The sequence below is a fragment of the Oenanthe melanoleuca genome, chromosome 8, assembly GCF_029582105.1.
Source record: "Oenanthe melanoleuca isolate GR-GAL-2019-014 chromosome 8, OMel1.0, whole genome shotgun sequence".
Lineage (NCBI taxonomy): Eukaryota > Metazoa > Chordata > Aves > Passeriformes > Muscicapidae > Oenanthe > Oenanthe melanoleuca.
In genome coordinates, this window is record NC_079342.1 from 1109871 (window position 1) to 1124514 (window position 14644).

A 14644-nucleotide genomic window follows, 5' to 3' on the forward strand; every position below is an offset into this window, starting at 1 on the left:
TTGGGGAGGGAAGAGGGTGAAGGAAACAGCTGGAAGTTGATGCAGAAAAATGGATTTTGTTGTTTTGCTCCCCCATCCTCTGAGGAGAAATATTCCACCCCTCTGGAGCAAAAAAAAAAAAAAAAAAAAAAAAGGAATTTGGGATGCAGACAGCAAGTTTAAAAATATTTTAATAAGCTTTTCCAGAATTGCAGACAGGGAAGGGGAGTCAGAGGAGGGAATTACTGACAGTGCAAAATACTGGGTGGAGAAAATGGATCAGACTCAGGGTTTGTGTGTGTGAGGATTTTACAGCATTTTGAACCTTTGGGAGGGCCTGGGCTTTCCTGCTGGGCTGGATTCCAGCTCTACTGAAGCCTTGGAAAGGGAAAGCAAAGTGAGCAGAGTTCCAGGGTTCTCAAAGCTTTAGTAGTGCAATGACTTATTCAGTTCTAGTGGCTGCAGTTTGAAACATGAACAAATATTGTATAAAACACCAGCATAAACAAAAGGGAAATTAGAATTAAATATTCTTAAAGTCTAGCTGAGCATTACATAGTGGGTTATGGAATGTCAGGTCTAAGTATCACCAAAAAAAAAAAAAAAAGGAAAGATAAAAAATCCAAAGCAACATTCCTGAAAATATACACAGTGCTGGATTCCACACGTGGGCCTGAGACAGTGAATCTGGGGAAGGATTTTTAACTTGCAACTGCAAACAAAGAGCATCAAAATCAAGCAAAAAATCACCTGGAACATAAAGAGCAGAGCTGGGAGGAAGCAGGGAAAGGTGAGCAGCACACCTGGGAGGAGGACACAGGGTTATTCATGGTACAAATGAACAATTATCCTCAATTTAACAGAAAAAAGCAACCAAAGAAAAGCCAAGTGAATTTGGATTTCCAGAGTTCCTGATCATCCCCAGTTTCCCAGTGGTGCTGCTGCAGGGTGAGCATCCCCCAGTTCCCATTTATTGAGGGATTTTTGGTTTTCACACTGCAAGGTGAAGTTCCTGCCCCTTCTCCCTGTGCACCAATCCAGGATTTTCCAGGCTGGCAAAGACCTTTGAGACCATCAGGTGCAGCCCAGCCCCAGAACTGCAGCCCCAGCAGCTCCAGGGCACAGCTGACAAACCAGAGCTGAGCTTGAGGGAGGTTCAGTAAACTCCACAATTTGGCTGCTGTGAAATTTCTCTCAGTTCCAAATAAAGGGAGGAAAAAAGCAAGGAAATGTGTGCAGTGCAAGCAGCATGCTTAACAGAAATTGAAACATCATTATTTGCCATAAAACAAGAAAAAAAAAAAACCAAAACACATTTTCAAAATCAAATGCTTCCTAACCATTGTTATGTTAATTATTTACCAGTTTCTAGGAAGAAAATTAACACGTTGGTGATTAATTTTTAACTCCATTGGTTTGGTTTGGTTTGGGGTTTTTTTTTTGGTTTTTTTTTTTGTGGGGTTTTTTTTTTAGAAAAGACTTCAGCAAAATAAAAGGAAGCTGACATTAGACTCAGGGTATCAACTCTCTCATAAAAGTTTACCAACTGTACAAGGTAAGAAAATTATACAAGCTTTTGTTTTAAGAAAGGACAGTTCAATCAAGACATAAGTACTGTAAAAATCTTTCAAAGGCTACAAAGGAAATCTGGAAAAATACAGAATGTATTTCTTTAGCCCAGATAAAGAATATGGAAAGACATCATTGATGTCAACAATTTTACATAGACAAACCTGACCTGGTTTATTTATTTACCTTTTAAAACTTCTATATATAAAAATAGTTGTGCTCATAACTTTCAGGATTCATGAGGGTTCCTTAATGATGGGATGACATTTTCCTCTCTGCAGCAGGAGTGGAAGTCTCTGTGCCTGCTCTGTCTTGGCTTTTCCTGTTTTATTTTAACTTCCTGCAAAGCCCCAAATGCTTTGTTCACTTGTACACTGATTAAATGCTGTTTTTTACATTAAATGCTGTATTAACACATTCTTTAATGTGTTAGCCTGGGAATATTTCTGCAGCAACTCACTGCTTTGTCCCTTAAATATTTAATCCCAGAACTACAGCTGCCAGCTCTGAGAAATTCAATATTCTGCTGCTTTTCAGCACTGAAAAAACCCAAATCATGGGTTCTGAGCCAACTAGAAGGTCTCAGGAAACAACAAAAAAAAATATCTCAGACTGTTTATGGAACTGGATTTTGGAAGGCAACCCATCAACCCTGAAAATCTTAGACACCCAAAATTTACTCCAAGGAATAAAATCAGCTCCCAGCACTCAGTCATCCAAAGTTTCCAGCTCCTCCAGCTTCCCGTGGGAGTTGCTGTCCTGGAGGAACTCTGCAGCAGCTGGGCTCTCCTTGCCACTGCTGTTCATCCTCCTTCTCTTCAGAGGCCTCTCACCCTTCTCCTCCAGCTCAGCCTCGTTCCTGGGGGCTGCCTGGGCCCCTCTGGGGTCACTGCAGGGCTTCTGGGGCTCGTAGCCGTTTGTATCCAGCTCTGGGTGAGGAGTTTTCTTCCCACTGCAGGGTCCATTCACGTGCAGCCCCTCCAGCTTTGCCTCCTCCTTCCCTGGCACCTCCCCTGGGCCGTTGGCAGAGACACCTGGGGTGGAGAGAAACCCATCAGCAGCAGCACAGCAACTGGCTGCCTCAGGAAAGCACAATTTAAACACAAAATCACTAAAAACCCAGTGGGTTTCTGCTTCTCCTCACTATGACTGATGTAAACAGGGAGTTAATGTAAGTCCTTAAGAGGAACAGAGAATGTCCTGGAATCCAGGACTGCAGGTGGGCTTTTCTCACCTGGGCTGCCTCAGGAAAGCAGAATTTAAACCCAAATTCACTAAAAACACAGTGGTTTTCTCCTTCTCAATGTGTGATTGATGTAAACAGGGAGTTTATGTAAGTCCTTAACAGGAACAGAGAATGTTCTGGAATTCAGGACTGCAGGTGGGGTGTCCTTACTGGGCTGGCTGAGAAAAGAGAATTTGAACTCAAATTCACTAAAAACCCAGTGGTTTTCTCCTCACTGTGTGACTGATGTGCTGACAAATGCTCACCTGGAGAAGAGGAGGCTTTGGGAGAGCTCAGGGCCTAAAGGGGCTCCAGGAGAGCTGGAGAGGCACTGGGGACAGGGGAGGGACAGGACACAGAGAATGGTTTAAACTGATAAAGGGCCAGGGATAGATGGGACAGTGGGAAGGAACCACCCCTGGGAGGGTGGGGAGGGGCTGGGATGGAATTCCCAGAGGAGCTGTGGCTGCTCCAACCCTGGCAGTGCCCAAGGCAGGGCAGGGATGGCTCTGCTGAGCCAGGGCAGCTGGAATTGAGAGCCAGAGGCAGCACAGGCTCTGCTGAGCCAGGACAGCTGGAATTGAGAGCCAGAGGCAGCACAGGCTCTGCTGAGCCAGGGCAGCTGGAATTGAGAGCCAGAGGCAGGGATGGCTCTGCTGAGCCAGGGCAGCTGGAATTGAGAGCCAGGGGCAGGGATGGCTCTGCTGAGCCAGGGCAGCTGGAATTGAGAGCCAGAGGCAGCACAGGCACTGCTGAGCCAGGGCAGCTGGAATTGAGAACCAGGGGCAGGGATGGCTCTGCTGAGCCAGGACAGCTGGAATTGAGAGCCAGAGGCAGCACAGGCTCTGCTGAGCCAGGACAGCTGGAATTGAGAGCCAGAGGCAGGGATGGCTCTGCTGAGCCAGGGCAGGATGGAATTGAGAGCCAGAGGCAGCACAGGCTCTGCTGAGCCAGGGCAGCTGGAATTGAGAGCCAGGGGCAGGGATGGCTCTGCTGAGCCAGGGCAGGATGGAATTGAGAACCAGGGGCAGGGATGGCTCTGCTGAGCCAGGGCAGGATGGAATTGAGAGCCAGGGGCAGGGATGGCTCTGCTGAGCCAGGACAGCTGGAATTGAGAACCAGGGGCAGGGATGGCTCTGCTGAGCCAGGGCAGGATGGAATTGAGAGCCAGGGGCAGGGATGGCTCTGCTGAGCCAGGACAGCTGGAATTGAGTGCCAGAGGCAGCACAGGCTCTGCTGAGCCAGGGCAGGATGGAATTGAGAGCCAGAGGCAGGGATGGCACTGCTGAGCCAGGACAGGATGGAATTGAGAGCCAGAGGCAGGGATGGCTCTGCTGAGCCAGGACAGGATGGAATTGAGAGCCAGAGGCAGGGATGGCTCTGCTGAGCCAGGACAGCTGGAATTGAGAGCCAGAGGCAGGGATGGCTCTGCTGAGCCAGGACAGCTGGAATTGAGAGCCAGGGGCAGGGATGGCTCTGCTGAGCCAGGGCAGGATGGAATTGAGAGCCAGAGGCAGTTGAGGCCCCTCTCACCGTTCTGGGTGCTGCTGGAGGTGCACTCCTCCCTCTCAGACTGGCTGGTGCTGCTGTTGGAAGCTGCAGGGGGTGGTGATGGGGCTCTGCTGGAAGCTGCACTCTCACTCTCGTCCAGGAGCCGATCCATGTAATCCCTGCAGGACACACACAGGCTCAGACTGCTGAAAATCCTGGGAATACCCTGGAAAAATCCCTGTAATCCCTGCAGGACACACACAGGCTCAGACTGCTGATAATCCTGGGAATACTCTGGAAAAACCCTGGAAAAATCCATGAAATCCCTGCAGGACACACACAGGCTCAGACTGCTGAAAAACCTGGGAATACCCTGGAAATATTCCTGGGGAAACCCTGGAAATATTCCTGGGGATACTCTGGAAATATTCCTGGGGAAACCCTGGAAATATTTTCCTGGGAAATCCCTAGAAATTCGTGTAATCCCTGCAGGACACACACAAGGCTCAGCTGGGCTGGGAAACCTGAGGAACCTTTTGGGATACCCTGGAAATATTCCTGGGGAAACCCTGGAAATGTTCCTGCACATGCTGCAGGTGTGACCAGGTGTGTGGGAAAGGATTTCCATGGACACAGGGCAGGGATAAATGGGAACTGGGGAGGAATTTTTCCATGGACACAGGACAGGGATGGATGGGAACTGGGGAGGAATTTTTCCACAGACACAGGGCAGGGATAAATGGGATATTGGGAGGAATTTTTCCATGGACACAGAGCAGGGATGGATGGGAACTGGGGAGGAATTTTTCCATGGACACAGGGCAGGGATAAATGGGAACTGGGGAGGAATTTTTCCATGGACACAGGGCAGGGATAAATGGGAACTGGGGAGGAATTTTTTCATTGATACAGGGCAGGGATAAATGGGATACTGGGGAGGAATTTTTTCATTGACACAGGGCAGGGATAAATGGGAACTGGGGAGGAATTTTTCCATTAACACAGGGCAGGGATAAATGGGAACTGGGGAGGAATTTTTTCATTAACACAGGGCAGGGATAAATGGGATATTGGGCTGGAATTCCCAGAGCTCCTGTGGCTGCCCCTGGATCCCTGGCAGTGCCCAAGGTTGGAATTGGGGTTTGGAAGCCCCTGGGACACTGGGAGCTGTCCCTGCCATGGATGGGCTTTAAATCCCTCCCAACCCAAACCATTCCATGATTCCAAATCCCTTCTGTGATTCCAAGGTGATCCCTTCAGGCACTAAACCCTTGGAATTTGCTGAGCCATCAATACCAAATATTGCAGTAAATATAAATCCCATCAGTGCACAAAAACTCCCAAAGAGGTAAAGCTGAAACCAAGTGAAAAACTCCAGAGCTCAAGACATTCCCATCTCTGCCAGTTATCCCAGTGCTCCAGTTTAGGGCAGGAATGGAGGATGGAAACAAAGGGAGCTGGAGGAGAAAAGCCTTGGATGTGGTGGGAAGGTTGGATGAACTCCAGAAACAGCTTCTAACACATCATTGGGCTGGAATTACAGCCTGGATTGCCTGAATTTATCTGCAAAATCATTCAAGAACAGACAAGTCCAGTCCCTAGTGACTCTGCTGCTGCACCCCCACACAGCAGGAAGAGCTGGGAGTGACTAACCACCAAAAATGGCTCACTGGGGGAAGGGAAATAGGGAAAAATGGGAAATAGGGATGGAAAATAGGGGGGATGGAAAATAGGGAAAAATGGGAAATAGGGATGGAAAATAGGGAAAAATGGGAAATAGGGATGGGAAATAGGGAAAAATGGAAAATAGGGATGGAAAATAGGGAAAAATGGGAAATAGGGATGGAAAATAGGGAAAAATGGGAAATAGGAATGGGAAATAGGGAATAATGGGAAATAGGGATGGGAAACAGGGGAATGGAAAATAGGTATGGAAAATAGGGTAAATGGACAATAGGGGAAAATGGGAAATAGGGATGGAAAATAGGGGGGTTGGAAAATAGAGAAAAATGGGAAATAGGGGGGGAATGGAAAATAGGGGAAAATGGAAACTAGGGAAAATGGAAACTAGGGAAAATGGAAAATAAGGGAAATGGAATATAGGAGGGAAAATGGAAAAGAGAGGGAATGGAAAATAGGGAAAAATGGAAAATAGGAGGGAAAAAAATGGAAAACAGGGGGGAAAACCCAGCATGAAATGGAAGGAGAGGGGCAGGCAGAGTCCCTGCCAGGTAAGAAACTCTCTGTAACACCCCCAAAGTCTCAGATGGGAACTCTGGGTGTCCCAGAGCCCTGAAATGTTTGGAGAAACAAGAATATTCCAAAGAAGGATCAGCAGAGGAGCCAGGAAGAAATGAGGAATGCAAATAATAGTAAAAAAGTTTGGCAAGAGGCAGTGGAAAGAGAGGGGCAGGAAAATCAGAGCTTTGGAATGAAGGGCAGCACAACCAGCTCTGCTCACACATTCCCTCTTTCCTCAGCAAGGAAAATGGGAAAAGATTTGGGAATCCCCAAATCCCCTGGGATTTGCTGGTGGGAATGGGAAAAGGAGTTTTGGGAACCCCCAAATCCCCTGGGATGGGAAAAGGAGTTTTGGGAATCCCCAAATCCCCTGGAATGGGAAAAGGAGTTTTGGGAATCCCCAAATCCTGGGATTTGCTGGTGGGAATGAGAAAAGGAGTTTTGGGAATCCCCAAATCCTGGGATTTGCTGGTGGGAATGGGAAAAGGAGTTTTGGGAATCCCAAATCCCCTGGGATGGGAAAAGGAGTTTTGGGAACCCCCAAATCCCCTGGAATGGGAAAAGGAGTTTTGGGAATCCCCAAATCCTGGGATTTGCTGGTGGGAATGGGAAAAGGAGATTTGGGAACCCCAAATCCCCTGGGATGGGAAAAGGAGTTTTGGGAACCCCCAAATCCCCTGGGATGGGAAAAGGAGTTTTGGGAACCCCCAAATCCTGGGATTTGCTGGCCACAATGATGGATAAACAATGCACCACCAATTCCACCTGAAATTTGGGATTCAGGCTTTTGTTTAGGGAATAGATTTAATTCAGACAGCATTTAAAAAGAAATTCCAACAAAACTCAGACTGAACTTGTTCCTCAGTGCAAAGTGTTTGCCTTACTCCAAATAAATATATTTTACAGATTATTTATACACATTTAGGATTTTTTTTTTTATTAACTTGGGCTGTTTTCCTGCTGCAAATGAAGCTCTGAATCCCTGAATTTTCAGCTGAGAGCTGGATAAAATCAAGATTGAAAGCCCCAGAGAGATGAAATTGCAGATCTTACGTGACCCCAGGGTGCAGGTTGTATTTTTTCTTGCCAAACCGGGTTTGCTGAGCGAAGAAATCGTAACGTTCCGACTTTTTCCACATGTAATAAAAAGCCACACACTCCCCCACGGAGCGAGTCCTCACCTGGAGCACAGCCAAGCACAGCTGGGTCAACTCCAAAGCACTTTTCAAACCCAAAAAATTCAGTGGTGGGAGGAAAAAGTGTCAAATTTTAAGTTAAAGCTGCTTGGGAGAATAGAAATTGTCGGTTCGAAATTTGAAAATTGAGATTTTTGGGAATTTTAAGTTAAAGGTGCTTGGAAAAAAGGCTTGAAATGTTAAAATTGAGATTTTGGGAATTTTAAGTTAAAGGTGCTTGGAAAAGTGGTCTGAAATGCTAAAATTGAGATTTTAGGAATTTTAAGTTAAAGGTGCTTGGAAAAGTGGTTTGAAATGTTAAAATTGAGATTTTGGGATTTTTAAGTTAAAGGTGCTTGGAAAAGTGGTCTGAAATGTTAAAATTGAGATTTTGGGAATTTTAAGTTAAAGGTGCTTGGAAAAGTGGTCTGAAATGTTAAAATTGAGATTTTGGGAGTTCTAAGTTAAAGCTCCTTGGAAAAGTGGTTTGAAATTTGAAAATTGAGATTTTGTGAGTTAAGGGTTTTGGTAAAAATATTGGAGATTTTATGGGAGGAGCAGCTCCAGGAGGAAAATTCCAGGCTCTTCCTACAGGATTTTTTGCTTTTGCATTTATAAATTCTGGGCTTTAAAAAAAAAAACAATTTGTAAATTTTAGGAAAAAATTCCATCCCTGGAAATGCCCAAGTGGGAGGATCCCTGTTAATGGGATTTTTAAGGTTCTTTCCAAGCCAAAATGAAATTATTTTCTCCATTTTCAGGAGAACATTCAGTCATAATGACTTTGTTTCAAAATGTAAAAAGTGAGAAATGTATTTAAAATTTACCTTATTTGCCTGAATCACATGGAAATCTTTGCCATAGACTTTCAGCCCTTGTTCAAAGTTCCTGCATTCCTCTTCTGTCCACACAGATAATTCTTCTATAGGAAAATCCAAAATAAAAAGCAAAAAAGATTAAAAAAAAAAAATAAATTAATTTTATATAGCAGGGTTTTGAATGCTGTACTCTGGAAAATCAGATTTATTTACTCCTTTATTGAGAAATAATTCACTTTTTAATGTCATATTTTGGAAAAGAAAAGGTTAATTTGGTCCTTTTTTTAGTAATTATTTCATTTTATATAGCAGGGTTTTTTCATGTTATATTTTGTAAAATAAAATGTTAATTTGCTCTTTCATTTAGGATTAATCTATTTTATGTATCAGGGGTTGTAATGCTACACTTTGGAAAATAAAAGGTTAATTTGCTCCTTTTTTTGGATTATTCCATTTTATATAGCAAGGGTTTTAATGTTATAAAAGAAATTTATTTCTAAAATAAAATATAAAAAATATAATTTATTATTAAATATTTTTATAATTATAAATTACAATTATTACTTTGATGCCTGGGAGGTCTGGAAAAGCACAAGAAAATCCCTAAAAGTTGAGTTGGGGAGAAGGAATTTTCAATCTGAAGCTGCTGCTGAATTCTCAGCTATTTCTGTCAAATTTGAATTTCCACATCTGAATTTTCACAGCTTCTTCCCAGAGAAGAAGAGATTAAATGAGGTTAATTTAAATGAGATTTAATTCAGAATTCCAGAATTCCAGCTCCTGTTCAGCCCTGCTCACCAAATTTGAATTTCCACATCTTCTTCCCAGAAGAAGAGATTTAAATGAGGTTGATTTAAATGAGATTTAATTCAGAATTGAGGAATTCCAGAATTGCAGCTCCTTTTCAGCCCTGCTCGCCAAATCTGAATTTCCACATCTTCTTCCCAGAGAAGAAGAGATTAAATGAGGTTGATTTAATTGAGTTTTTATTCAGAATTTCAGAATTGCAGCTCCTTTTCAGCCCTGCTCACCTCTGGCAGCTTTGACATTGAACCTCAGCCTCCTCAAGGATTCCTCAGGATCAAAATTGCACTTCACCAGTTCATAGAGAGCCTGCAGAGAGAAAATCCACATTTACCCCTCCAGCACCTCCCAAATTCTGCTGGGCCACACCCAGACTCACTTGGGATCTATTTAGTGAGTCTGAATTTCCAAATCTGTTTACAGAGCCAAGAAAATACCCAAGCAAAGAACTGACACTTTTTCACCCATTACACACATTTGTACAATTGATGGATTTTATTTTTTTTTTTGAAACTTTTTAATCCATTCCACATGTTTGTAAAATTGATGTGTAAGGGTTTGTTTTTTTTTGGGTGTGAAGAAAAAAAATGAAGAGTTCATTCATAGAGAATTTTATAATTGAAAAATTCTGTACCTGAGAGAATTAATTCCTACAGATTTATGTCTGAAATAAGAACTGATTTTATTTCTTTTCTATTACACATTTATTTTATATAAACAACATTAAACCCAAGTTAACAGTTTAATATTCACTGGGAGGTAAAAACCTCATCGATTTCTATTCCCACAAGGAACAATGAAAATGTTTCAAACCCAATTTTACCTCTGGGGAGTAAAATGAAATAAAAAGATGATTAGTTCTAGAAATGAACTCAGTGAGTGATTTTTTTCTGTACCTGCTCATTGTCTTTGATGTGGGAGCCCTCAGGAATTGCATCCAGACCTTTCTCCTCCCCCGTGCGCCTCGAGGCTTCACTCAGGAATTCTATCACTTTCTCCTCTGCTAAAAAGTCAGGATTCCAGAGCAGCTGGTCATCATTCTCATACACTGGAGAAAAAGAAAAGAATTAGAATGAAATTAAATCATTATAAAGGTATTTATTGCCTGTGGGGACAGAGATCCAAAATAATTTGGATTTTGGACTTTGCCTTCAAATCCTGGGTTCTGGATTCTACAACTCATCCTGCAGCTCCAGAGTTTTCATCTCCACCTTTTCCAGAGCTTTCACAGGAGACTGAGAGCAGGGAAACCACAATAAAGTGAAATAAATGTGGGCCAAGTGAGATATTCCCTGATTATCCCCCAGTTTTATTTTGGAATTGTAGCAGAATAAAGTGAAATTCTGGCTATTAAAGCAGGAAAATATCCAGACCTTGTCTGAGAAAGAGCAGCAGGAAAGGAATTTGAAGATTCCAAGAGGAATGGTTGGGAAAGCACAGTCAGCAAGGGATGGGGGGAGCTCAGAGGGCTGAAAATGGATTTTATAATAGAAATAAATATAAATAAAACCCTAAAAGTGGCAAAGAAAATGATTAAAATGTCTTGTAAAGCAAGCAGCTCTGTTTCACCCAGGACACATTTTGGGAACAGCTCCCAGGAGTTTTCTGGGAGGTTTTTATTCCAGAGGTTCCAACTCAGCTGATGTTTGGCTGCTCATTCAAGAAAAAAAAAATTAAAAAAAAGAGTTCTAGGAACCCTCAGAGAATCCTGGAATGGTTTGGGGTGGAAAAGATTTAAAAATCATCCAGTTCCATGGATTCCAAACCCTGCCTGGGAATTGCAGGGATCCAGGAGAATCCACAACCTCTCTGGGCAATGAGAACTGAGCAGAAACTTGGATTCTGGGAAGGCTCCAGCTTTTGTGGTGGTTATTCCAAATTAAATTACACAAAACTACAAAAAAAAATCCATTTTCATTGACCTGCAGTGTGAGCAAATTCTTAGGAACAGGCTGAATGAGCAGGAAAATTTCCTTTTATGCTTTTTATGGGTTTAAACTGGATCTGCCTTTCCTGACAGAGCCTCTGCTTGGGATGAAGGGAAAAATTTCTGGGGAGAAAAAAAAAAATCCACAAAAGCAGAACTTTTTATTCCTGATGGAAGGGTACAAAATGTGAAAACCAAAGCTGCTGGTACCATTTTGCCCTTTTTAAAGTGATAATCCAGTTCCAATTTCTCCATTAGCTGTTTTATTTCCTATAAAAGAAATCTCCAAGTGAAGAGGCTGCAGCTTGTGTAGATCATTAAATTATAATCCAATCTCAATATTCTTTTATCAAGAATAAAATCCTTATTTTCCTCTTCCTCCAGCTCTGCTGAAGCACAGCTATAATTTGATGAAGGTGGCTCTAATTGTCATTAATTTATTAAGACACATGACACCAATCAAATCTTTTATTTCTCCTAATTAAACATCAATTCCAAACATCAATAAATGGTCAAATCTCACCTTTTTCATTCTCTTTGTATTTGCAGGTGCCAGCTGGAATTTCAGCTTGAAACATAGAGCCCACCATGATTTCCTGAGTGGGAAGAAAAAGAAGAAGTGAAGCAAACCCTGAGATTTTTTTTTTTGTTAGCAAACAATAACATGAGCACATCTTTTTCTCCTCCCCTCTCAAAACTTTCATTGTTTCAAATCTAAAAATGCAACTTTTGAAACAACTATATGGAAATGGATTTTTTTTTGGACTGTTTAGGGAAGATTTAAAGATTTCTTATTACCAAAATTCTCCTATTTATGGGGAAAAACAGAGGATTGAGGTGCTCAGAGCTCAGATTAATTAATTAATTAATCATGGAATGTGGGCTGAATTTTAATTTACCTTTTTCCAGTCTTCTGAGGGAATATAATCTTCATCCTCTTCAGATTCCTCCTCGATTTCACTATCTGCAAGGAATTTGGCAGCCATGGGAGGCCAGAAGAGCCTCCAGCCCTTATCTCACCCCAGCAGGACCAGGGACAATTTTGGGGACAACATGAAAAATGACCCACCCACATTTGCAGGAGGATACAAGCAAAGCAAGCTCTGAGAAATTAAAATATAAATAAACACATCCCTAAGTTTTGTTGCTAAATTCCAATTTTCTCCAGCTTGGAGTGATCCCAATTTGTGGGGATATTTTTATTTTTTCAGCTCCTTTTCCATCAGCTCCTGGCTTGGTTGCTGCTCTTCTTTTGCAGGAATTTCAGGTAGGTGCCAGCAGGAGGTGGGAGAAATCTGGGAGTGGGATTTAGGAGCCTGGGATGCACTTCCAGGAGATTATTTGGGATAAGGATTGGCAGGAATTAATCTCTTTATGATACAGACCAGCTGCTTTCCTCAAGGTGCTGCTTTGGAGCAGCATTAGAATTATTTCTACATTAAATGACATTTTATACACAGCTGAAAACTGTAAAAACCCCCAAACCTAATGCAAGACACTTGAATTAAATTAATTTTTTGCCTAAAAACAGGAATTCATTGAAGATATTTGCAGTCCTCTGCACAGCTACACACTTGGCAATTGTTGATTTAAATTTAAATGTCCCTTGGCAAATTTGGATTTTGTTAATTTAAATTTAAAGGCTCCTTGGCAAATTTGGATTTTCTTAATTTAAATTTAAAGGCTCCTTGGCAATTTTGGATTTAAATCAACTGCAAATTAAAAATTTTAGTTGTAACTAAGAATTATCAAGTGTAAGGTATGGTGAGGAATTTTTTATTTGTTCAAAGCCAGAAGAGAAAGAATTCAAATAGCAACAGGAACTTTCAGTGAAATAAGATGAAATATCTGCTTTGCCAAAAGGGTCAGGTCCCATCAGGGGAGATTCCAGGAAAATAAATGCAAAATCAATTTGTAAACAAAATAAAAATGAAAATTATGAGTTCAATGTTGACAACAGAATCAAAAATGGAATTCTTGAAGCAAATTTTCCACTTTATGACCCTCCCTCCTCCATTATTTCAGGTTTGGTCTTTCCCAGATTTTATTGCTTTTCTGTTCCTGGGGTTTTATTTGTAGGAAATTTTAAAATTTGGATTTTTATTTGTAGGAAATTTTTAGTTGATTTTTCCCTCAGCTCCTTTGGCTGAGGACAGAGCCCAAACTCTGGCAAACAACCATTAACTGTAACCTGGAAAATTTCAATTATTTCGATTTTCAATTCTTTCAATTTTAAATTATTTCAGTTTTTCAACCCTCAGCAGCAGCAGTGGCAGGAAAAGGAAAAGTCCCAGTTTTTAGGGATGCCAATGCATTGGTGGCACAGACACTGGGATTTTAACTGGGATTTTAACTGGGATTTTAACTGGGATTCAACTGGACTCACTGGTATCAAAATATTTTCAGGAGGGAGATTCCAGGGAAATCAGATTCAGGTGGATGCAAAATCAATTTGTAAACAAAATAAGAATGAAAATTATGAGTTAAATGCTGACAACAGAATCAAAAATGGAATTCTTGAAGCAAATTTTCCTCTTTGTGACCCTCCCTCCTCCATTATTTCAGGTTTGGTCTTTCCCAGATTTTATTGCTTTTCTGTTCCTGGGGTTTTATTTGTAGGAAATTTTAAAATGTGGATTTTATTTGTAGGAAATTTTTAGTTGATTTTTCCCTTCAGGAGGATTCTTCCCTCAGGACTCTGAGCTCCTTTGGCTGAGGACAGAGCCCAAACTCTGGCAAACAACCATTAACTGTAACCTGGAAAATTTCAATTATTTTGATTTTCAATTCTTTCAATTTTCAATTATTTCAATTTTCCAACCCTCAGCAGCAGCAGTGGCAGGAAGAGGAAAAGCCCCAGTTTTTAGGGATGCCAATGCATTGGTGGCACAGACACTGGCATTTTAACTGGGATTTTAACTGGGACTAAACTGGACTCACTGGTATCAAAATATTTACAGGAGGGAGATTCCAGGGAAATCAGATTCAGGTGGATGCAAAATCAATGTGTAAACAAAATAAGAATGAAAATTATGAGTTAAATGCTGACAACAGAATCAAAAATGGAATTCTTGAAGCAAATTTTCCTCTTTGTGACCCTCCCTCCTCCATTATTTCAGGTTTGGTCTTTCCCAGATTTTATTGCTTTTCTGTTCCTGGGGTTTTATTTGTAGGAAATTTTAAAATGTGGATTTTATTTGTAGGAAATTTTTAGTTGATTTTTCCCTTCAGGAGGATTCTTCCCTCAGGACTCTGAGCTCCTTTGGCTGAGGACAGAGCCCAACAACCAGAGCACACAATTAATTGTAACCTGGAAAATTTCAATTATTTCGATTTTTCAATTATTTCAATTTTTCAACCCTCAGCAGCAGCAGTGGCAGGAAGAGGAAAAGCCCCAGTTTTTAGGGATGCCAAT

At 41.7% G+C, this 14644-nt stretch overlaps 1 protein-coding gene across 3 annotated transcripts in view; it reads right to left on the bottom strand.

Annotated features, from left to right (window-relative positions):
* Positions 1–152: 152 nt before the first annotated feature.
* The window catches only part of MIER1 (MIER1 transcriptional regulator), a 36690-nt gene continuing 22198 nt past the window's right edge, over positions 153–14644 (bottom strand). For all 3 annotated transcript variants that reach the window (XM_056498132.1, XM_056498131.1, XM_056498130.1), the window contains exons 6-13: positions 12129–12193; positions 11753–11825; positions 10199–10350; positions 9530–9611; positions 8508–8602; positions 7559–7686; positions 4307–4443; positions 153–2582 (exon numbers count right to left, since the gene is read on the bottom strand). In XM_056498132.1, the coding sequence (XP_056354107.1) occupies positions 2257–2582; positions 4307–4443; positions 7559–7686; positions 8508–8602; positions 9530–9611; positions 10199–10350; positions 11753–11825; positions 12129–12193 (1058 nt within the window). In that variant the 3' untranslated portion in view covers positions 153–2256. The remainder of the gene's footprint in view (positions 2583–4306; positions 4444–7558; positions 7687–8507; positions 8603–9529; positions 9612–10198; positions 10351–11752; positions 11826–12128; positions 12194–14644) is intronic.